This window comes from Periplaneta americana, chromosome 3 (genome assembly GCF_040183065.1).
Source record: "Periplaneta americana isolate PAMFEO1 chromosome 3, P.americana_PAMFEO1_priV1, whole genome shotgun sequence".
Taxonomy (NCBI): domain Eukaryota; kingdom Metazoa; phylum Arthropoda; class Insecta; order Blattodea; family Blattidae; genus Periplaneta; species Periplaneta americana.
The window spans coordinates 125,075,634-125,098,728 of NC_091119.1; the positions used below are offsets into that span (position 1 = coordinate 125,075,634).

General features: G+C 36.0%; 1 protein-coding gene and 1 long non-coding RNA gene across 5 annotated transcripts in view; one reads left to right on the forward strand and one right to left on the reverse strand.

Moving 5' to 3' along the window:
* Window positions 1-16,158, forward strand: part of Acn (apoptotic chromatin condensation inducer acinus) — a 41,427-nt gene extending 25,269 nt beyond the window's left edge. The window contains exons 8-14 of one of the 2 annotated variants that reach the window (XR_011331396.1): window positions 3,638-3,869; window positions 6,848-7,068; window positions 9,446-9,787; window positions 11,757-11,916; window positions 12,135-12,247; window positions 14,372-14,755; window positions 15,311-16,158. Coding sequence is in view for 1 of the 2 variants with exons in the window: in XM_069821548.1 (XP_069677649.1) it covers window positions 3,638-3,869; window positions 6,848-7,068; window positions 9,446-9,787; window positions 11,757-11,916; window positions 12,135-12,247; window positions 14,372-14,551 (1,248 nt within the window). In the remaining variant the exon portion in view is untranslated. Of the gene's footprint in view, window positions 1-3,637; window positions 3,870-6,847; window positions 7,069-9,445; window positions 9,788-11,756; window positions 11,917-12,134; window positions 12,248-14,371; window positions 15,045-15,310 lie in introns of those variants that run through there. The other variant, XM_069821548.1, reaches the window with a different exon arrangement.
* Window positions 15,685-23,018, reverse strand: LOC138696503 (uncharacterized). 3 transcript variants are annotated; one of them, XR_011331397.1, is made up of 3 exons: window positions 22,914-23,018; window positions 20,126-20,394; window positions 15,685-16,569 (listed from the first exon to the last, which is right to left on the reverse strand). It is a non-coding gene; the product is annotated as an uncharacterized lncRNA (long non-coding RNA). The 3 variants fall into 3 exon arrangements; XR_011331399.1 differs by lacking the exon at window positions 22,914-23,018 and adding an exon at window positions 22,434-22,803; XR_011331398.1 differs by lacking the exon at window positions 22,914-23,018 and adding an exon at window positions 22,573-22,800.
* Window positions 23,019-23,095: the final 77 nt, after the last annotated feature.

The window sequence follows — 23,095 nt, forward strand, 5'->3', positions numbered from 1 at the left end:
CCTTTACAGAAAGTAAATATTGATACTTTTTGGAAATTCTAAGAAAGGTTCACAACCATACTATTCACACGAAGTCTACATTAAAGGAGTTAATATGTTGTTGTTGTTGTTTTCTAATGCCAGGCGTTTGACAATAAAGTCATTTGACCTCTTGCACTCCAATATTTTTCAAAGATATTATCATGACCAGCCACTGAGGCACAGATTTTGAGGTGTTCCGAATCCATTTCTTGGTTTGAGTTGCACAATGGGCAGTTAGGGGACTGATATATTCCAATTCTATGCAGGTGTTTAGCCAAACAATCATGGCCTGTTGCCAATCTAAATGCAGACACAGACGATTTTCGTGGTAAATCGGGAATTAACTGTGGATTTTGATGCAGAGAGTTCCATTTTTTCCCTTGAGATTGTGTTGTCAAATTTTGTTTGTTGAAGTCTAAGTATGTAGATTTAATAAATCTTTTCACAGAGTAATACGTAGATTTAGTAACAGGTCTGTAAGTAGCAGTGCTGCCCTTCTTTGCTAAAGCATCCGCATTCTCATTTCCCAGGATTCCACAGTGGGATGGTATCCATTGGAATACAATTCTTTTATTGAGTGATATTAATTGAGAGAGCATTTTAGTTATTTCTGCTGTTTGAGATGAAGGTGTGTGTTTAGAGACAATTGATAGAATAGGTGCTTTGGAGTCTGACAATATAACTACATTCCTAAATTTATTGATGTGGCATAGAAGATTCCTGAGACATTCACTTATTGCAATGATTTCACCATCAAAACTTGTTGTTCCATATCCAAGAGATCTATAAAGTGAGGAGAGACAGCACATAACACCTGCACCGGCACCTTGTTCTCTGAGATCAAGGATCCGTCGGTGTATAAATGAAGCCAGTTTTGTGGAGGGTACCTAATATTAATTGTCTCTAAAGACAATTGTTTCAGTATTTCAGTGTTTACTTCTGATTTCAGTATTTCTTCTGTTAAATTTAGATTATATTCTATATTTAATAGAGTTAAAGGGTTTGGTTTAATTTGTAAGTTTTCTTTTAAATTCGGGATATTGATTTTCTGTTTTAATTCTTGAACAATGGATATGAAACTTTTTTGAGTTTTCAATCTACAGGGAGGACTGTATGAATGCCAATTGTTTCCTGGTAATCTGATAAGTTTTTCATATTGAATCAGTGCTTTTTCTTCTATTGTCATTTTGATGCTGTTAATATTAGTGAGGAATCTCATAGAATCTATTGGAGTTGTTTTGATTCCACCAGTAATGAGTCTGAGAGCTTGGTTTTGAACATATTCTATGTCGTTTATGAAAGATGAAGTAATTAAAATTTCTCCGCAGTATGTCAGCACTGGCTGTATAAACATTTTGTATGTAGTGTTCAGAGTATTCCTAGAGCATCCCCATTTCTTTCCTGCTAGTCTTTTTAGAAGGGAGAATCTTTTACGAGCTTTTTCAGAAATCTATTTCAAATGGTTGCTCCATGTTAACTTACTATCGAAAATAACTCCAAGATATTTGGATTCATAAGTCCTAGGAAGGTGTTGGCCATTGTATTGGATATTGAATTCTCTTTCTTTTTTACTTACTTACAAATGGCTTTTAAGGAACCCGAAGGTTCATTGCCGCCCTCACATAAGCCCGCCAGCGGTCCCTATCCTGTGCAAGATTAATCCAGTCTCTATCATCATACCCCACCTCCCTCAAATCCATTTTAATATTATCCTCCCATCTACGTCTCGGCCTCCCTAAAGGTCTTTTTCCCTCCGGTCTCCCAACTAACACTCTATATGCATTTCTGGATTCGCCCATACGTGCTACATGCCCTGCCCATCTCAAACGTCTGGATTTAATGTTCCTAATTATGTCAGGTGAATAATACAATGCGTGCAGTTCTGTGTTGTGTAACTTTCTCCATTCTCCTGTAACTTCATCCCGCTTAGCCCCAAATATTTTCCTAAGCACCTTATTCTCAAACACCCTGAACCTATGTTCCTCTCTCAGAGTGAGAGTCCAAGTTTCACAGCCATATAGAAGAACCGGTAATATAACTGTTTTATAAATTCTAACTTTCAGATTTTTGGACAGCAGACTGGATGATAAGAGCTTCTCAACCGAATAATAACACGCATTTCCCATATTTATTCTGCGTTTAATTTCCTCCCGAGTGTCATTTATATTTGTTACTGTTGCTCCAAGATATTTGAATTTTTCCACCTCTTCGAAGGATAAATCTCCAATATTTATATTTCCATTTCGTACAATATTCCCGTCACGAGACATAATCATATACTTTGTCTTTTCGGGATTTACTTCCAAACCGATCGCTTTACTTGCTTCAAGTAAAATTTCCGTGTTTTCCCTAACCGTTTGTGTATTTTCTCCTAACATATTCACGTCATCTGCATAGACAAGAAGCTGATGTAGCCCGTTCAATTCCAAACCCTGCCTGTTATCCTGAACTTTCCTAATGGCATATTCTAAAGCGAAGTTAAAAAGTAAAGGTGATAGTGCATCTCCCTGCTTTAGCCCGCAGTGAATTGGAAAAGCATCAGATAGAAAATGGCCTATACGGACTCTGCTGTATGTTTCACTGAGACACATTTTAATTAATCGAACTAGTTTCTTGGGAATACCAAATTCAATAAGAATATCGTATAATACTTCCCTCTTAACCGAGTCATATGCCTTTTTGAAATCTATGAATAACTGATGTACTGTACCCTTATACTCCCATTTTTTCTCCATTATCTGCCGAATACAAAAAATCTGATCAATAGTCGATCTATTACGCCGAAAACCGCACTGATGATCCCCAATAATTTCATCTACGTACGGAGTTAATCTCCTCAAAAGAATATTGGACAAAATTTTGTACGACGTCAACAAAAGTGATATTCCTCGAAAGTTACCACAGTTGGTTTTGTCCCCCTTTTTAAAAATAGGTACAATTATGGATTCCTTCCATTGTTCTGGTACAATTTCCTTTTCCCAAATAGCAAGTACAAGTTTATAAATTTCGCTATATAATGCACTTCCACCCTCTTGTACCGAGTGAAAATATTTGGTAGTTACTTTTGCTTAAATTGAGTGTCATCAAATTTTATGTATTCCATTCATGTAGTTGATTTAGAGCTTTAAGAGCAGAAATTTGAATTTTGTCTCTATGTCTGTAAGATCCGGAAGTCCACAAAACTATATCATCTGCAAATAGTGCTGTTTTCATGTTTGATTCCTCTAATAGGGAGGGTAAGTCATTTATATAAATATTGAATAAAGTTGTGCTGAGGACAGTGCCCTGAGGTAGACCTCGATATGTTTGTCTGTAACTAGAAAGTGAGTTATTGAATTTAGTGGCAATGAATCTTTGACTAATTAATATTCACAAGAACAGTTTTATTGAATGTTGAATAAAAAAGATTTTCTAAGTAATTTTGGACAATATTTAATTTGTTTTGCGTCATACTTCCAAGTTTTTATGCTATATTTTGGAATTTTAGGGTATAATTGCATACATATTTCCAGAATTATTAGGTCATAGAAATCTAGCCCTAGTGATCTGAATTGTATTGTTCATTTCATTGTGTTTTGTTTGTATATTATTGAAGTTGAATTTATTTTTGTTACAGAATCTGATTCCAGGAGCAAAACCAGTTCCAGTTAGTGAAGTGCAGTTATCTCAGGAAGAAGAAGAAAGAAGAGAAAGAGAATCAGATGAACCAGAAAGAGATGAAAGTGACAAGAGGGAAAAGTCAAGGAATAAGGAAAGAGATAATCAAGAAACAGATAAAAAATCTGTCGCACCAATGACAGTTTCAGAGCCACATAAAATAAGTGTAGCTGTCACAGATGACCATCGAGGTAAAGTAACTTCATTCGTCCCTGGATTAAGACACCAGGTATCAAGCATGGGAAACAATTTATTGTTAGACCATGCAACAAAAGAGCTGAAATATTACTACAATGTAATAGATTTCAGCTGAGAACAGTTACAGCTGTTCTCATGAGTCATGCACCTGTGAAAAAGCATCTTAATTTAATGGGCATACTTCAAGGTAACCTAGACGGTAGATTCTGTGGGAAGGAGACTGAAACAGCCCAGCACATTATTTGCTCCTGCAGTGCATTGGCTTGCAGAAGGTACCTTATCTTTGGGAAAGATTCTCTAGAGCCAAAAGATTTTGAACCAAGTTCTATATCTGGACTGTATATCTTAATCAAGGTAACAAGGCTGATGAATCGGTATTAAATTATAAAACATAGGTAGCACAATAGGCCTAAGGCTGCGGTGCATCCGGAGCAATGACAGACCTAAATGTTGGAAAAAAAAAAAACTGTGTATTTTCATCATAAAAAAAGAATCATCACGTAGTTATGTTAGGAAGGTGCCTTTCTTGAGGTTTCAAAAATAATCATTTAAAGTAGAACTACAACATTTTCAAAAATTTGTTCCAGAGTTTGAAGATGTAGAAATATCGCAGTGTTAGAATTTCAATCTGCTGTTGACAAGGAGTTAACACCATGATAGTATGGTGACTGATGCTGTTCTGATCTCCCATGTAAACACTAAATTATTGTGCAACGCCATTTTCCTCCTCTCTTCTTTTCTTAATTTTATTGTGTTTACAACTGCTTATGTGTCACACAACATACTATTTTAAAGTTTAATGAATGTATGTATCCAATGCCTACCCACTTCACTTTACATAATTCGGGTTCCGCATATTGCGGATAGATGGCAGGACTGTGACCCATTTTCTAGTTGCACACCACTTCAGCAGGCTACGCTGAACATGATGTGTATATGTGAAGTGTTATGTCTTGTTCTAGGGTGAGTGTATGTTTAAATGTAGTGTATGGAATGAGTGGTGGTGTTGATGAGGAAGGAAGAAGAGGAAACCTGGTGCCGGCACGTAGCCTGCTCCTGTGGAATAGCACCAATAGCCAGGCTTAACATCCCCATTTGTCGGCTAAATCACTATCAACAGTGACATATGCACTACGGAGAGATTTGGGATTTAACCCAGGCATATTGGTCCACAATCTAGTGATTAGAAGTTGTGCACCACCATCTCTCCTAGTTCCAAGGTAGAAATTTTACATGAAAATTTCTGACCCTGCCAGGGATCGAACCCGGGCCGGCTAGTCTGGAGGCAGACATGCTACCACAGAGCTAACTCGGTGGACGTAAAGTTTATTGAATTGGATATAATATTTCAGAACATCTGGATAAACATAATCTCTAAATTGAAGTTGTATTCACGCAAAATTATACTGTATTATTACTGATAACGAAAAAAAAAACTGTCAAACTTATTAAAGTTCTATACTTCATACATGTGTGTATAGCTACTGGTAGAGTTGGTGGAGCAACTGGTTATGTACTGGGTGGTATGACAGGATTTTTCTCATTGCTGAAACTTCCAGAACAGCCCTAGGATCACTCAGCCTCTGTAAAATTGAGTATCAGGTCATTCCTAGGGAAAAAATATGGTTAGAGCATGGTGCCTACCACACCATGCATTCTAGTGTCAAGGTCATGTAAACATGGAGCTTTATCTCCAGGATCCCAAGCACCTTCATGGATATAAAAGGGATATCTTTACTTTCGTATGTGTGTGTGCATGCATGTGCTTACACATGTGCACATAGGGCAAACTAAGTCCTGCATATAGATTTTCCATTTGTATGCATTCAACCCCTGTGGAGTGAATATCATATAGATGACTTTTAGCCCTGGAGATAGTACAGTGAGATGACTCAGATAGGTCTCGAGTTGTCACCAGGTAATTGACTCCAAACATTAGCAGGATGCAATTTGAGTGGCCTCAACTGACATCATTATGACTCTCCCTTGGATGCTAGTGAGTGTTGCTGCAAGATGTCTTTCGCCCAGTACCAGGAAGATACACCTGCCATTAGGTATCGCCCATTGAACATCTGTCTGGCACTGGAACACAGTTATGAACACTTTTTACAGAAAAGCATTAAACTATCTGGTTATCTACTGAACATCTACGAAGCTTGTACACATTACCCTAAAAACATTTTTTTATGTTATGAAGTAATATGAAATGAATAAAAGAGTAGGAAGAAATTGAAAATACTAATGGAATTAAATTTGTAATGTTGATGAAAATACAAGAAACCTGGGAGAAACTCTCATTTTTTAAAGTGAAATAATACACAAATGCATGCCAGTTATTATAAACATGGACAAATTATTAGCAAAATTGATCATTTTTATGGTATAATTTTGCAAAATTTGACTTTCAAATTTAGACTACAGTTGACATTTTTACATATTTCTGAGTACTATAATCATAAAAATGTCAACAGTAGTCTAAATTGAAAAGTCAAATTTTGTAAAAATATGTCAAAAAAATCGTAAATTTTGCTAATAATTTGTCCACGTTTGTATAATATATCATATAATCATTCATTCGTAGTTTTCTGCCCAAGGGCAGGTCTTTCACTGCAAACCCAGCATTCTACAGTCTTCCCTATTTTCTGCCTTCCTTTTGATCTCTGCATATGATCCATATATGTTAATGTCGTCCATCATCTGATATCTTCTTCTGCCCCGCACTTTTTTTCCATTCACCATTCCTTCCAGAGCATCCTTAAGTAGGCAGTTTCTTCATCATGCCATGTTTGCAGTTTTTCTTGAGAAAGATAAATACGGTAGTTGCCTTCCACACAACAGTATATCACCCATTGCTATCTTAATCACATATCAAGTCCATTATATACATACGTTCATACTATTAAAATGTGTAGAAATTACAACAAAAGTGCTGTAATAGAACAGTGAATAAAAATGATTGTGTTGATTTCAGGGAAAGCTGTGACTCGCAAGATATCTATTGTGTCAGATGATGCAAGGACTCTGCAGAATTCTCCAAGTCCTCCAAGACACAAGGCCTCAAATGTTTTATTTATTTCTAACTTAGTGCGTCCTTTTACTGTTAACCAACTGAAGGAGCTCTTAGCTCGCACTGGCACTATTGTTGAGGGAGGATTCTGGATAGATAAGATCAAGTCGAAATGCTATGTTCAGGTATGTTTCACTAATTACAGTTTATGATTATGTGAGAAATATACTGTTCCACAGATGACAGACTATAAAAACCTATCTTGATCAGGAAGTCATTTTTTATTGTAGTGCTGAGAGGTGAACCCTTACAGCATTGGAAATCCTATATTAATGCAGAACCTTCTTAACACCACTAGTACGTACTGCCCATGTCTCACTTCCTGAGCTGTTTCTTTGCGGGACGAGATGTAGAGAGGGAGAGTGGGAGGTCCTGTGTACCGCATGTGCCTATTACCCTGCGTTCAACACATCGGACACTTTAGGATTCCTTTCGACAACTATGGAGCAAGATTAGCCATGGACAAGCGAATGTATAGGCTATCCCCTCACAAAACAAATTATGTCCTCTCATCAATTCCTGTAACTAATTACTAATACCAGTGGTAGACTACAGTCTCTACTCGAGATTATAAACCTAATCGCGATTACGGTTGTCACGTGTACACATCTGTAAACTCTTTCCTCTATGGCAGTGTTTCTCAAACTTTTTCCACCGCGAAATCCCTTTTAATCTAAAGTGTAACTGCTTAATCCTTGTAATATTTTATTCGTTTTTAATAATTAACAGACAAGTCAAAGCTAGTATCTCAATAATTTTGTTCAGTGGGACGAATGTATTTGCTTTTTAAGCTTGCAATCTGGTTTTATGGCAGAAAGTTGTAGTCTCATTTCTACTATACTTCAGCATTTTGTCTTTTCGGTATTTTGTTTTAGTGAACACATGCTCAGAGAATCTAGTGATTAAAATGATAAGTATTATTTTCCGTTTTAGATGTTCATTAAACATATTATTATTATTATTACGCATATTCTTGGATTATTATTATTATTATTATTATTATCATCATCATCATCATCATCATCATCATCATCATCATCAGTGGTTTCATGTTATTATTGATTCATATTTTCGTAACATTTATATATTTTTATAGTAACCACTAAATATAAAATAGCCACCGGAGCAGCCCAGTCGGCTAAGGCGCTTGCCTACCAATCCAGAGTTGTGCTCAGGCGCGGGTTCGATTCCCGCTTGGACTATTTACCTCGTTGGATTTTTTCCTAGGTTTTCCCCAACTGTAAGGTGAATGTCAGATAATCTATGGCGAATCCCTGGCCTCATCTTGGCAAATACCATTTCCCTATCATCAATCCCATCGATGCAAAATAACCTAGTAGTTGGTACAATGTTGTTAAATAACCAAGTAAAAAAAGTATAAAATAAAATGTAAAATAATATAGGACTCACGGAACCCTGGAACATACTTTGAGAAACGCTGGTCTATGGTAATTCAGCAGTTGTCCAGACTGAACAAAGAGTGGCCTAGTGTGTACATAAATTTTCCGAAATCGCCATCAGAGATAATAGTGGTAGTGGTAACCACGATTAGAGTCTCCAGTATTATAAACAGTAAAGACCCCTGCAATGGCATAGGATAATGTTTTCAGAACATGTGATATGCTGCCGTGCCGCACACTGCTGCTGCCGTAATGGTCCAAGCAGACCTAAGAGGCGTGGTTATCGTTATTAAATGTTAAGAAGCGCTTATAATACAAATTTAAGATTATTTGCAGCACATGTTTTCGTTATTAAATGTTACGGAGTGCCTATAATACAAAATTAAGATTATGTGAAGCACACTTTTTCCATTATTAAAAATGTTAAAAAGTTCTTACAATAGAAATTTAGGATTATGTACAGCACACTTTTTCCATTAGTAACTTCACACTGTAATCAAACAAGAACCTAAGATACATACCTAATGTCTTTATTGTTTTGCTGACAGTTAAATTTTGTGTACTTCTTCAAATAATCGCAGAAAATGTACGTGTTTTAATAGTATAAAATCTTAGCCTTAACTGTACCACCCCTACTTGTTAAGTTTTCCAGTGCAGATGTTCGGCAAGAGAGCAGAAGACTATTCCATCAATTTAGCTATTACCCCGTTGTTCGTAAATTAAATATATGGTAATTTTAGAGGTGTAACACAATTTTAGCACACAAAATCGATCTAGTTCTCAATGAAATTATGTTCTATAAATTAAATGAAACTAATTAATTCCCAGTTTTCAAGAAAAATATTTAAAAATAGTTGATGGAACAGGCATGTGTTTGGATTGTGGTGTGCAAGACATCACAGTGTTGGTATGTAGTTTTGACATGGGGTATTGATCAAACATTGTCTGCAGTCATGCTATGATCTTCCTATTACATTCCTGTTTTGTTAACATTGTAGACTAGACCTTTATTTTATGGTTATAAATTGAATACAAACTGCAATTGTAGTCTACCAGTTTCATTATTCAGAGAGTATGAGTTGTTATTTTTGTTTTTATGTAGTACGAAACAGAAACTGAGGCTCGAGAGACAAGACATGCTCTTCATGGAGTGCGTTGGCCTGTGTCTAACCCAAAACAACTTTGTGTGGACTTCGGCAAGAAAGAAGACATGGATTTAGCACAGGCTCTCACAGAGGAAGATCAGATTCCAAGAAAGACTGAGCCACTGAAGGTGGAGCGGACTGTTGAAGGTTGGGTTGCTGAGCAAGTCAGGGAGAAAGAGAGAGAACAGGAGATGCGGGAGCGTGAAAGAGAACGGGAGAGAGAACGAGCACGAATCAAGGAGAGACCTCACCATGTTATGCCTTCCATGGAGACACTCGAAAGAAATAGAAATGTAAAGGTATGCTGCAATCATCATCACTATTTCAGACGCTGCTTATGAACATTCTATAGATCATATTGATATGCACTTAGTAGTAAATTCTTTGTTACTGCCTTGAAACAGGGCATTTTAAGAACAGTAGAAGTTCATATAATATCTTTTAAGATAGAAATAATTACAAGTGTCTTGTCTGAAAGATGTATGTGTTCCATCTACCACATTCTTCCGTCCAAAAAAGAAAGTTACTGTCCTTGACTGTACTAGAAATCTCATGAATGCAATGTTACCATCACTGAGGAAAATTGAAAATTCTTTAAACATTTGCTCAGGACTATTTTTCTATTAAATAGATTCTTTTCAGTAGTATCTGATGTATTCATTTGTGTTTAGTGTTACTACCAAATCATAAGTGTATTACTTGGTTATAAATTTTACATTAAGTTACGTATTACACATATAAAAGTCTTTGCATTGAGCAAAGATCACTTAGTAATCTGCATGCAGTTTATATTATGACTAGCCATACCCGTGCACTTTGCTGCACTTGTTATAAATAAATATCATTGACTTATATCTGTTATATCTTCCATTCACCATTTCTCCCAGTGCATCCTTCAGAAGGCAGATATGTTACCATATACAAATTTTATAGCACAATACAATACTGTGTATAAATTTGTATAATTTTTTCCTTCATTTGATATAATAAGACAATGACTGAAATAATAACAATAATAATAATAATAATAATAATAATATTAATGTATAATAATAGGCACAATCTTACAATTTGATTTTTTTCATTCTTGTTGCTATATTAATAGCAAACAATGTAACTGAAGCTGATTGGCCAATCAGATTGATTGTTTAATATTGAAACGTGCCCTGCAAATTCATTGTAGTAAAAAATTTCGCGCTCCTTTCAACATATTTACTCACCTGTGAAGGAATTAATGTATATCCAAGGAGAACACGTAGGCCGGAACTGTTATGATCTCTGAGAGAGTATCTGAAGTGTTCCAGACAAAATGGTTGATGGTATGTTACACAGTACTCCAGTTCCTATGCAGAACAGTCTGTCAGAAACTCCTTCTGTTATTTTGGAACAAAGTGTTCCGACCTACAGTTCTTTTTTTGGAACTGTTCCGCAAGTACTGTTATGTTATTTTTCCATATTTCTATCATACACCCATCTACTGTGGATGTAGATGGTGCTCCTGCTGAGCTTCAGCTAGAAATGACAGACTGATAGTGTGATAATGAATTGAAGGTGATATAGAAAAGCAGGAAAAAGTCTGTGTGATTTTTATTAACATTTTCCATTAGTCAGATTTCTCAGGCTTCATCAGCATAGACCATGCATTGTGCATGTTCGGATCCACATACATATATGAATATTATTTTCTTTAATGAAAGTAATTAAATCTCACCACAGAAGTAGTTAATTCATCTGACTACAATCTACAAAATTCCTTAGTTCATGCAATGTCCAGATCATAGTGCATAATATTGAGCAATTAGTACGCAATAAAGAGGCTAAAAATCCCGTAAAATTAGCATTACAGAAGATCAGGAAATATTATTTTTACTAATGATCCATTAATGCAATAACAAAATGAAAAGATAAAATAGAAATCTAAATGCAGTACAGTATTTAGTTTTATTCAGCTTTCATTTCATCCCTAACTTATCAACCAATGATTTCATACACATAAATACCAGTATTAGGCATTCACATTACTTTAAGTTTAATTTGATCATTATGAGAAATAATTATTATCACGCAAAAGAAGCCACCATCGCAAGCCTCTGTTATGCCCGCGGCAGCGAAACATGACCGCAGCAGGCTTCAGAGCAGGCTGAGATGACATCACAAGACATCGAGTTGATGACTACTGATCTAAATATAACAATTAAAACGTTGCACACAATTATATGGATGCTATGAATCCCCTGTCACTTTTTTCTTTATTCTTTCACATTTCAGATGTCAGCAAGTGTTAGAGAATGGGACTTAGGAAAAATAGGACAGTTGTCTCCTAATGAAAGAGAACCAAGACATGAGGAGAAGAATAAAGATCGAGAGAAAAGAACTCGGAGAGAAAAAGCTCATCATAGCAGAACTCCATCGCCACATGATATACCTGGTAATGCTTTAAACTTACGTCCAGTCACTCCCCATTCACTGTTTAATATTTAAGGTTTTACTATATAATGTTAATAAAGTAAGACCAAATGCACAAACACAGATTTATGACAAGTTTTCGTGGGACACTGATGTTTTCCTGGGATATTGTGTGCATGCACGACTGGCTGCTCTTAGATTAATCATACAAGGTATTGAAACATGTGATTCTTATTCTAGCTCGAAAACAAAAAAAGAAAGAAGAAGACGCTCCTGCAAAACTATTGGATGATTTGTTCAGAAAGACAAAATCAACTCCCTGCATTTATTGGCTTCCTCTCACTGCTGAACAGGTAAGTTTGTCGCACTGAAACCACCCACAAATTTACGTCAGTGGGAGCTGTAGCCAATAGAATGGAATGGCACGAACTTCGTCAATTAAACAGCGAATAGAGATTTTTTAAGGTCATTTTTATTATTTTACATTCAGATAAGTTGTATAAATATTTACAATATATTTTATTGTTATTTCGGTCATCAACTTATCAGATATATATGAAGGTTAACAACCTATCAATTCATGGCGATCTAATTTAAAACACAAACATTTAATTGGTCATCTTCAGGTGATCGTTTGGGTACAATGAATAATATAGGCCTAAACATTTTGAACACAAGGTATTAGGAGTTGTACTATGCCATACGCAGTGTGTTAAAAAAATATTGAACATTAATTTTTACCACATAAACAGATGAAGCACGTCCTTTGGTGGAGATGTATAGGGGACATTAATGCACATGCAGAAAGCATTAGTTGCTGGTAGTCAGCCTATAGCCCAGTTTGTTCAACCTTTGTTAAAATGCATCTAACATAGCGTTAATTAACTGTAAGTTAAAAGTATGATTTGCTGTTAAAAATATTGCGTTTCTTCAACTTTACATTTCACATTTTAACATTCTGTTTGTTAACTATCTGTTAGGACCAGAGATTCTAGAGTTTAACCATAACCTATAACCAAGTATATGCTCAATTCTGTTTTCTGAACTCTGACAATTGCGATTCTCGCTTGTTTCTGTTGTTTGATTCAGAGAGGATAGAAGTCTTTCTATTCTCTCAGGTTTGATTTCTGCTTCTTTCCGTCGTCTGTATCACAGTAGCGTGGAGCAGCGTTTTGGTATTGCTGTTGTGAAATGGAAAACACTGGAACAAAAAGAAATCATGGGACCTATTTCTCTTCGTTCGAGAGGAGCCTTCTGCTGGAAATTATTTCGCAGTATAAACCAATTAATGAGAATAAACAAACGAATCTAAGTTGAAAGCGAAAAGTGAGGCTTGGCAGAAAATAGCCTATACCTCTGTATGAACGTATGTTCTGTCAAATGACGAAATCATCCCCTCTGTTTATGTATTCGTGGATATCATTTTCTAAATAAAATATAAAAGTTAAGCATCTAGCGCACCAGCAATAGTGGATACTTCTATGCTAACAGAGAGTTAAATAATTTAACTGCATGAAATTGGGTAGCTAAATTAACATAGGTTTTAACAGCATGTTAGTACTAACAGTAGTTGAAGAAACGCTTCAACTGTTAAGTTTACAGTTAAAATGGAATAACACACTGTTATAATTTTCAAAGGTTGAAGAAACCGGGCCTATGACTAAGGGAGTGTAGTGAGCACCCGCTGAATTGTCAATTGCTGCAAAATGACAGAATGACTTAAGCAACAATATTGCATCAGATTTTGCCAAAAGCTAGGGTGATGCCCAAGTGGAAACCATTTGCAAGATCCTACAGGCTTTCAGGGACAATGCCATGAGCACAGAACTGTGAGCAATAAAAATTTACTACCTTGGTAAATTTTAGATTTCTTGAATTGATAAGAATAGTCTGCTATCAACAACCATGGGGGGGATGATTCCATGGGAAACTAAAGGCAAAGCAAGCCAGAATGAATGTTGGGAAGTCGAAGTTAGGAATGTTATGGTGAGGATATGGGGATGAGTGTTACAGATCATGGTGAGTTAAAGTGACTGAGATGGAAGTAGGGATGCTTTGTACTGTGGAACAGCGTCTGCACTGCCTTTATGAAGTGTGAATGAGAGGGAAATACTTATTTCCATGTATGGCTTTAGCGTGCTTGTGACATGGTAACATTATATTAATGCAGGAATGAATTTTGCTTGTCTGTGCCATCCATCAATGTCAGAAACCACGTGGGGGCCAGATGTTTCTGGCAGTCATGCACTCTCTAATATAATGGGAGAAACGGCTTGTTGGTTTTAGTCTTGATTTAATTACTTTCAGACAATGAGAACCAGTGGATGTTTAAATAATTTATACCACATTTTCTGTACACTGTTCAAAGATTAGTTAGCTATATCTGGAAGCATTAGAAACCAAATAATTGTAAGGATATCATGTTACTGTTAAATTTGAGTAACTCTAACCCAGTGGAACTATGTGTCATGTTTCAGATTGTTGTGAAGGAGGAAATGAGGCGTAGGCACATGGCCGAACATGAGCGTAGAATGGCCGAGATGAGAAAAGCAGAGAGAGAGCGTGAACGTGTTAGAGCTCAGCAACGCCAACAGAGACGGACAGGGGAGAGAGATAAAAGAAGACGACGAACTACCAGTGGTAGTCCGAAGAAATAAGTCTTTGACAAAAAGTTCACTTCACTGGAAATTTGAGTGGAGTTGCATGACGCAAGTCCCTGCAATCCAGCAGGGTGAAGAGAGGGTGCGGCCACCGCCACCGTGACTGTCTCGCAACTCGATACCTTCCCCTTGGCATGTTCAGCATTAAAACTGCCAAGGAGGCGGTTACGTCAACTCATGCTCGGCTGTTTTAGCAAAATGGTCGGTTCTTATATCAAATTTACTTTTATCTCGCATGACCTGTTTGGTCATTTTTCTCTTTTTATTTTAGTTTTTATTTAAAAAGAAGAAAAAATTGTCTCAAAATTGTTTAAATTGCTTCCATTTTGGTAGTATTTAAATTTGTTTGCAACTTTATTAAATTAGATTGATCTATAATATTTTATTCATAAAATAAGTTATTGAGTTAACCTAGAAATCGCGTATTAGAGTTATTACTTTAAAGTTGCACATTGCTTCTTGGTACTTGATGAAATTAGTTCTTCACTTTTTAAAATTGCTTGGTATAAGAGTCCTTTCTTTCCCTAATAACACACCTAATCTGCATGCTTACTTCCTTGACTTACACACAGCAATTGCATGATTCTTAAATAATATTGTGTGTTGGCCTTTGTGGCCAATCCGCCCTCCTCTGACCTTTTGAATCCTTCTCCAAGTTTTTATTGCAGGAGATAAGCTTTTCTTTCCAGGTACAGCAGAGCAGAAAAGTTGAGTTTTTTCAATTCTGATGATGACAGATGATTTTTATCTCGTCAGGCAGCACAACAGGCAGCCCACTGCACAGGGCTTGGGGGGATCGAACGAAAGAAACAAAACCATGGGAGGTAAAATACATGAGTGATCGTCTTACCAAGGAACGACAAATTCAAGAAATTTGAGAAGGCTTCTACATTTTCTGAAGAAAGTCAGTAATATCCATGAACTGGGGTAGTGATTGTGGAGGACTCTGTCACCTTAACGCTAATGTCATCTAGTGTCCTCGTCAGAAATGACTGTGAAAGTGTGTGGAAAGTGTAGAACATGAAGCAGAAAGATTATTAGATTATTATATACAGCTGTTAGCTTGCCTGAATTATTGTGAGATCTACGCGAATGGGAGAAGAACTGAAACATTTGGGGACATTTTCGAGTATTTGCTTGAAAGACTGTCAAATCATCATAGAAGAAAAGAAGAGTAACATCCGTACCCAAATGTATCTGATGAACAGTTGGCTTTGTGCATATTAGAAAATACATCGTGTGCAATTTAATTTTTATAACAAGTACAAGAAATCAATCAATCAGTCTGTCATTTTGTTACTGTACATCAATTTGAGGAACTGTAGATTTGAACACAATTCAGTACAACTATGTTACTACTTCTCATTTTATTTGTACTTTTACAACCACAGTTTTGTAGCTACAGATGCAGAAAATAACACAATGAAAATAGAGAAGTTAATGTTCAGCTTTTAGTGCAGTAATTCTAGGTACAAATTTTAAGATCAATATACCTGCTTGCATCCTTTACGTGTTTTTCAATTATATTGTTACAACTTCTCAATAGCAGTAGTATACGAGAAAAGTAAATTTAAATTCATACATTAATATCACATTAATATAAATGTATTATTTACTCCTTTGTTCCCTGACTGATGGTGTATTTACACTAAGATACATTGTTGTTAATTTGATGAAATGGATAAAACAGTTTGCTTTGTACATATCATAATCAGTTAGCAGATTGAGTGTAAGAATGAACTGATTGATAAAATACAGTGTGTAATATGTACAAATTAATGTGACTAAATGACATTGTTATACTTCTTTGTCGATCTTTTAAGAATAAATTAAAAATCTTATAGTGTAAATACACCTTAGTTCCAGTCCTATATTATCTTCATTTATCATGCAAAGTTGAATCAGTAGCTGCAATAATTTTCATATTTTTTTTTTTATTTGTAAAATAATTTGATATGAAGACTTGTTAGAAAATACGTTTTCAGCAACTCCTCAGCTCTCTTTCGATTTATCCTCTGAAAAAAAAAAAAGTGGCACTGTATCTTTATTTTTATACATTGGGTTTTTCAAAAGTAATGCATAATTTCAGTCAAAATTGAATGAGGGGATTTTTGGACAAAAACTTCAGGCACATTGAACTATGTACAGTATTTAGAAACAAATATTTTTAAGGAAACCGAATCTTTTTGCAACAGTTGTGCGAGCTATGTCATGGAGAACATTTTTATATGACACCAATAGTTTTTTTAATGTCGTCTTGAGAGAGCGTATTTTTTTCCTTGTGTCATTATTCTTCTCTTCTTCCTCGTGTTTTAGGATAAATCCTGTATTTTCCAACTTTGCTCTCTTAATCTGATGTTGGTGTCTAACTTTCCTTCCACCGTTTAGGGGGTCGTCCCAAAGGTCTTGGGGTGTCCACCTTTCCTTTCATTGCTATTTTCGGGAGTCGGTCTTCCGTCATCCTTAATCCATGGTCCCGCCATCCTTTTCTTCTAGTCTTGATCCATTCTGTCACATCCTGCACTCCACATTTTTCCCTAATCTCATCGTTCATCTGCCTGTCGTATAACGTAACGCCAGCAATACTTAGTAATGTCCTCATTTCTGTTGTTGTAATCATTTTTGCAGTTTTTTTTATGTTTCTGCTTGAGTTTCAGTTGCATATGTTAATACTGGCCTTATAACGTTTTATATATTCTGATCTTAGTTTCTATGTTCATGTATTTATTTTTCCAAATTACATCTCTTAGATATCCTGATATTATGTTTGCTTTAGTATTCTGTTCTTTTACTTCTTCCAAATTTTTATTGCTTGTTATTTTTGTTCCTAAGTAACTGAAACTCATTACTTGTTCTATGGGTTTATCGTATACTGCAAATTTACATCTGAGCGGCTGCCTTGAGATAGTTTATGATTTTGTTTTATTTTCTGATATCACCATGTTAAATCGTTCTGCTGTTATTTGAAATTTATATAGCAATCTCTGTAGGTTATCTTCGTTATCTGCTAAAAGGATCACATCATCAGCATAACATATTATTTTAATGTCTTTATTCCCTAGTCTGTAGCCCCTAGTTCCTGCTTTAGTGTCATTATTCAATACGTCATATTTTGTTTTATACAAAAGCATGGTTACTATGGTAACAATTTGTCATCCCAGTTTAAAAAGGAAACAACTCAAAATTTAACATTTTGAGAAACCTGTATTTTAAAGCTTTACTAGTGGCTTGTAGCAGCAACTGCTGCTTGATAGAGATTGAAAACCACAATAAAATTCCTATACATAAAATCCCACATTACTGATATCATTCATAACCTTCAAAAAACCTAACACAGCTTTATTAATAACTCGAAGATGAAGTACATTACGTGAACCACGGCCCTCTGCACAACACTACAAAATGAACTGCAAGATGTCCTATGGTAAACGTTTTTGCTGCGATAGATGCGCATATTTTTTAAATTTTTACATCGTAATATATAATACTGTCTTCATGCATAATTTCACTTCTTGAAACATTGTTACAAACATCGTTTTCTACATAGTCATTTATTAGGTCTTAATGCAATTACATTTCTAAATGTTCTACCACATTTTCTTGGTCGACCAGCTACATTCATAATAATGAACTAATAAAGAAGAACTAAATTCACAATGTAACAACACCATTACTTTTTAAGTAATGCCAGATAAAAAACACACATACTGTATTGAAGCACGAAAAAAATACATGACAGTTGAAAGATGAACAAAACATTATTACGGTATCGAGGTCTCGAAAAGCATGATGTTGTGACGTCAACATCTCGCATGTACAGAAGGCTTCGATAACTACATTTGTGAACGTTTTAAGTAAACACGATGTTTGAAATATAGCCCCACATTACTGACACTATTCATGAACTTCAAAAAAACCTCAAAAAGCTGCATTAATAACTCAAATGAAGATAAAGTACATTATGTGAACCACTGCCCTCTGCACAACACTATGAAATGAACTGCAATTAATGTCCTACAGTATACGCTTTACTGCAAAGGACGTACATATATTTTTTTTTAATTTAAAGCTTTTCATGAACTTCACTACAAACCATTTAGATTTTCCCGCAATATTAATATTATTAGCTTTCGATAGAGACATCACACAACCTCACAGGATGTATAGTTTTCATGAAATTTTCCACCACAGTTCAATTTAAATATATAGATGTTGCTGTGAAAATCAAAGGATTGTTGAAATTACTCTAAATTCCATTAATGATGTTTTATATATTGTATAAATACGTGTTCTGCCCAAGAGCAGGTCTTTCACTGCAAACCCAAACTTCTCCAATCTTTCCTATTTTCTGCCTTCCTCTAGTCTTCGCATATGATCCATAAAATATATTGATGTCATCTATCATCTGATATCTTCTTCTGCCACGAATTTTCTCCTGTTCACACTTCCTTCCAATGCATCCTTCAGTAGGCAGTTTCATCTCAACCATTTCCCTTTTCTCTTCCTGATCAGTTGCAGTATCATTCTTTCTTCACCCACTCTTTCCAACACAGCTTCATTTCTTATTTTGTCTGTACATTCCACATGCTCCATTCTTCTCCATATCCACATTTCAAACACTTCTAGTCACTTCTCTTCACTTTTTTCGTAATGTCCATGTTTCTGCCTCATAAAATGCTACACTCCACACGAAGCACTTCACTAGTCTCTCTCTTAGTTCTTTTTCCAGAGGTCCATAGAAGAGTCGACCTGGTTGGCGAGTTGGTATAGCGCTGGCCTTCTATGCCCAGGGTTGCGGGTTTGATCCCGGGCCAGGTCGATGGCATTTAAGTGTGCTTAAATGCGACAGGCTCATGTCAGTAGAATTACTGGCATGTAAAAGAACTCTGCGGGACAAAATTCCGGCACGGCCGGCGACGCTGATATAACCTCTGCAGTTGCGAGCGTTGTTAAATAAATCATAACATTCCACAGAAGATGCGCCTCTTTCTATTAAAAGCTTCCTTTGTCATTGCTATCCTCCTTTTGCCTTTCTAGCAGCAGCTCATGTTACAACCTGATGGGAGATGTTGACGACATTGAACATAGGTTGGACAGTCTTGAAAAAATGAATTAGGAATTTTAAAAATAATTTTACAGAAATAAGCAAAGAATTGTATTTTACCAATCTTTTTTAACATTCTGGGACAAATATAACTTTGTCCAGGACAATCCTGAGAAATGCAGGATGTCTGGCAACCCTGCATGTTGGTGGCTGTGTTCCCAATTCATTCTGCCATTGTTGCTGTACTTCTCTAATGTTTTCAAACTTAAAGTGCCATTTCAACACAATCTTCCATTGTTAAAACGACAACCTTACTTCAACCACATTGCTTCACTGTCCTCAAGGACATCAGCGTCTACATCATCTATTGAAAAAACATCACAATACTCCTTCGCCTTGAACTAGACATCTCATTTCCGTTTCTTTCAAAGATATTGACGGATAAGAAGTATAGTATATACATTCTTTGGTGACTATTTCTCCCTGTACAGGGTTGGCCATAAATGACTATACCTCTACATACTTACTGATCTAATATGTCTATGTGATCTCCATCACTGTCACTACGAAGTTGGATATCTCCAGCTCCTTTGCAACATTTTGTATAACATCCTTGGTGTTATGGTTGCAAAAACTGCTCTCACAACAACTCTTAGTTTATCATTATTTGCATAGTGATTTGCAGCCATTATCTCTTTGGTAGCTTCACACATGCTGTTGCTTGGTGTGTTCAAATCAAGACATTGTGGAGACCATTTTAATGGTGATGGTAGAGATCGATGACTCATCCACCTTCCTGAAAAGATATAGAAAGTCACAGTGAGAACTAAGCTGGTATACTGTCATGTTTAAACCATATCTGATCTTAAACTCCATTTGCAGCCAGTTGGGGTATTAACCAAGTCCAAGGCATTTCTGATAGGTTGTTCCATTAGCATGCCCTTAAAAACAGCCAAATCACATATTTGCAGTAACACTGACAATGTAGCAGATTGTCTTCCAACTCCAAGGGGAAATGTGGATTTTTTTCTTTCTCTAGCAAACGACATTGCATTTGGGCCTTCTGTGATAAATTGCATACTCGTCTGCAAAGTCTTTCATGTGATGGATGATGCATTGTTCTGATGGCCACTTCCATGTTGAGTTATGATGTGATGATGTGGATTTGGCAACTCTAGCACATGAATTGAATCTACACTGGTCAGCTGTTTCGAGGACTGCCTTTGATGCTGCCAGAACCAAACGTTCGGTTTTTCCATGTTAACGATGTTGCTTCAGAAATCTCAGTTGAAACTGCGTCTCTGGCTCGGCACTAGCATGCTGATCTTCCATCCATGTGACCTAGTTTCGATCCTGGTAAGGTAGGGATGAAATTTGTGGTGAATAGACATTGCAGAGGGTTTTTTTTCGGGGTACTTCCATTTCTTTTTTTCATTCCACCAATACTCTCCACCTCCCTATCATTTCATAATCTGGCCACCGGCATGGCTCAGTTGGTTAAGGCGCTTACGTTCTGGTCTGAAGTTACGCTTGGGTGTGGACTGATTACCTGGTTGAGTTTTTTCTGAGGTTTTCCCCAACCTTAAAGTGAATGCCAGGTAATCTACGGCGAATCCTCGGCCTCATCTCGCCAAAATATCATCTTGCTATCACGCTAAATAACCTCGTAGTTGATATAGCGTCGTTAAATAACCAACTAAAAAAATTCATCATATACAATAATAAAAATAGGCTATGGTGAGCTCTGGAGCTTATCTGGGATGAGATGTGATAAATTAAATTCTGCATACAGTACCTCTTCATGACGAGAAATTTGGTGGAGTCCTGTTTGGCCGATAAACTATCGCTTTCTGCCAGCTGAGCAATTCAAGAGCCCGACATTTAGCAAGCTAGAGTGACTGCCTAATAAATTCTAATGCACTTTAAAAGTTATGTACTCACCCATGTCACTAAAGGAGATGCTGGAACTGTCTTCGTTTTCAATACATTTCTCGTATCTTAAGAAATTACCCATTACTTTTAGTTCTCTTTGAGATATCGAACTGATCTCTTGGCGAATGTTATCCTTAAATGTACTTGTCAAAGTAGGTAAGAATTGTCAGAAAACAAATGCAACAATATTCTGACCAACGAGTTCATTTATAGAAGTCGGCCTCTAGCGCAGTTGGTATAACCCGAGTATGCGGGTTCGATTCTGGCCCAGATTGATGGCATTTAAAGCCTGGTGTAAATTATTAATTTTTTGTATGTAGAGAGCTCATAGCTGTGGCAACTCAACCAAATAAAAGTATAAAAAAAATAACCCAATGCAGGATTGTACTAAAACCGATATATCTAAACCGTTTTTAAAGATAGATTCAAACAGTTTTTGCAATGTATTTGCAAAAGTATGTTCTACAAACTGCCTGTAACAGAATTTTGATATTAGTCCCTACGTTGGTAAAATAAACAATTAAAATTTAATAACAATTTTCTGATTTCCTTTCTTACAAACAAACGCACGTATTTTTTAAATGAAATCAATTAACAAAATTCTGTTACAGAGAAAAGTTTCCTAATAATCTAAAGAATGTGTGTTCTAAATATCATGCATGTACCTTTAATAGTTCATAAATAATTATATTCATTTTGTCTGGCAATGTAGCAAAAAAATTAAGTTACTGGAAACCAATAAAAGCGGGCATGTGGTTTAAAAATCCATAGCGCAGGAAGTTTAAAAATGACGTCTCAACATCCGATAAGGGCACAAATACCCACAAAATGTTATGCAATGTATTCCACACATATCAAAGAGTATTTTAAAGAAAAAAACAATTTTTTGACAATTTAATTTACCGGAAACAACAATAAAAGTGGGCGAGTGATTTAAAAAGCCATAATGCAGGAAGTTTAAAAATGGCAATCCACACATATCACAGAGTATTTTAAAGAATATATATATTTTTTTAATTTAGTAATTTTTCATCAAAAATACCATCCTCTTCCCTTAAAATAGTAGCTTCTGCAACCTTCCCGAGGTTAATCCACACTGTTGTTTTCTCGCTCCCAAGGTCCCAGAACAGTCTAGATAACACTCATGATAAATAAGAAACTAACCATAAGTGGAAAACAACTAAAATTCTACATTAACAATAGTAAATGTTGCAACAAAGCAATTAAACAAGAAGTTTAAAACAACTAAAGTTCTATATTTGATTATTCTATCCTTAGAAACTAAGAAATACATAAAAAAAAAAAAGATTTAGTTGGAAAACAATTATTTTGGTAACACTGAACCAGCACAGAAGCACGCAGGAAAAACAGCAAGGAACCTACCCTCGAAATCCAGCAAGCTAGCCATCCACGGAGCCACCAGTGAGTGACCACGCAGGCGACCCATCCGCGCAGCCACCTTGGAATCCATCACAGAAACACGCACCGTCTGAACCGGGCTTTAAAAAGAGAATCTAACTCGTTGGTGTTGGTACTGCAGGCTGGGAAATTTTATGTAGCTGTAA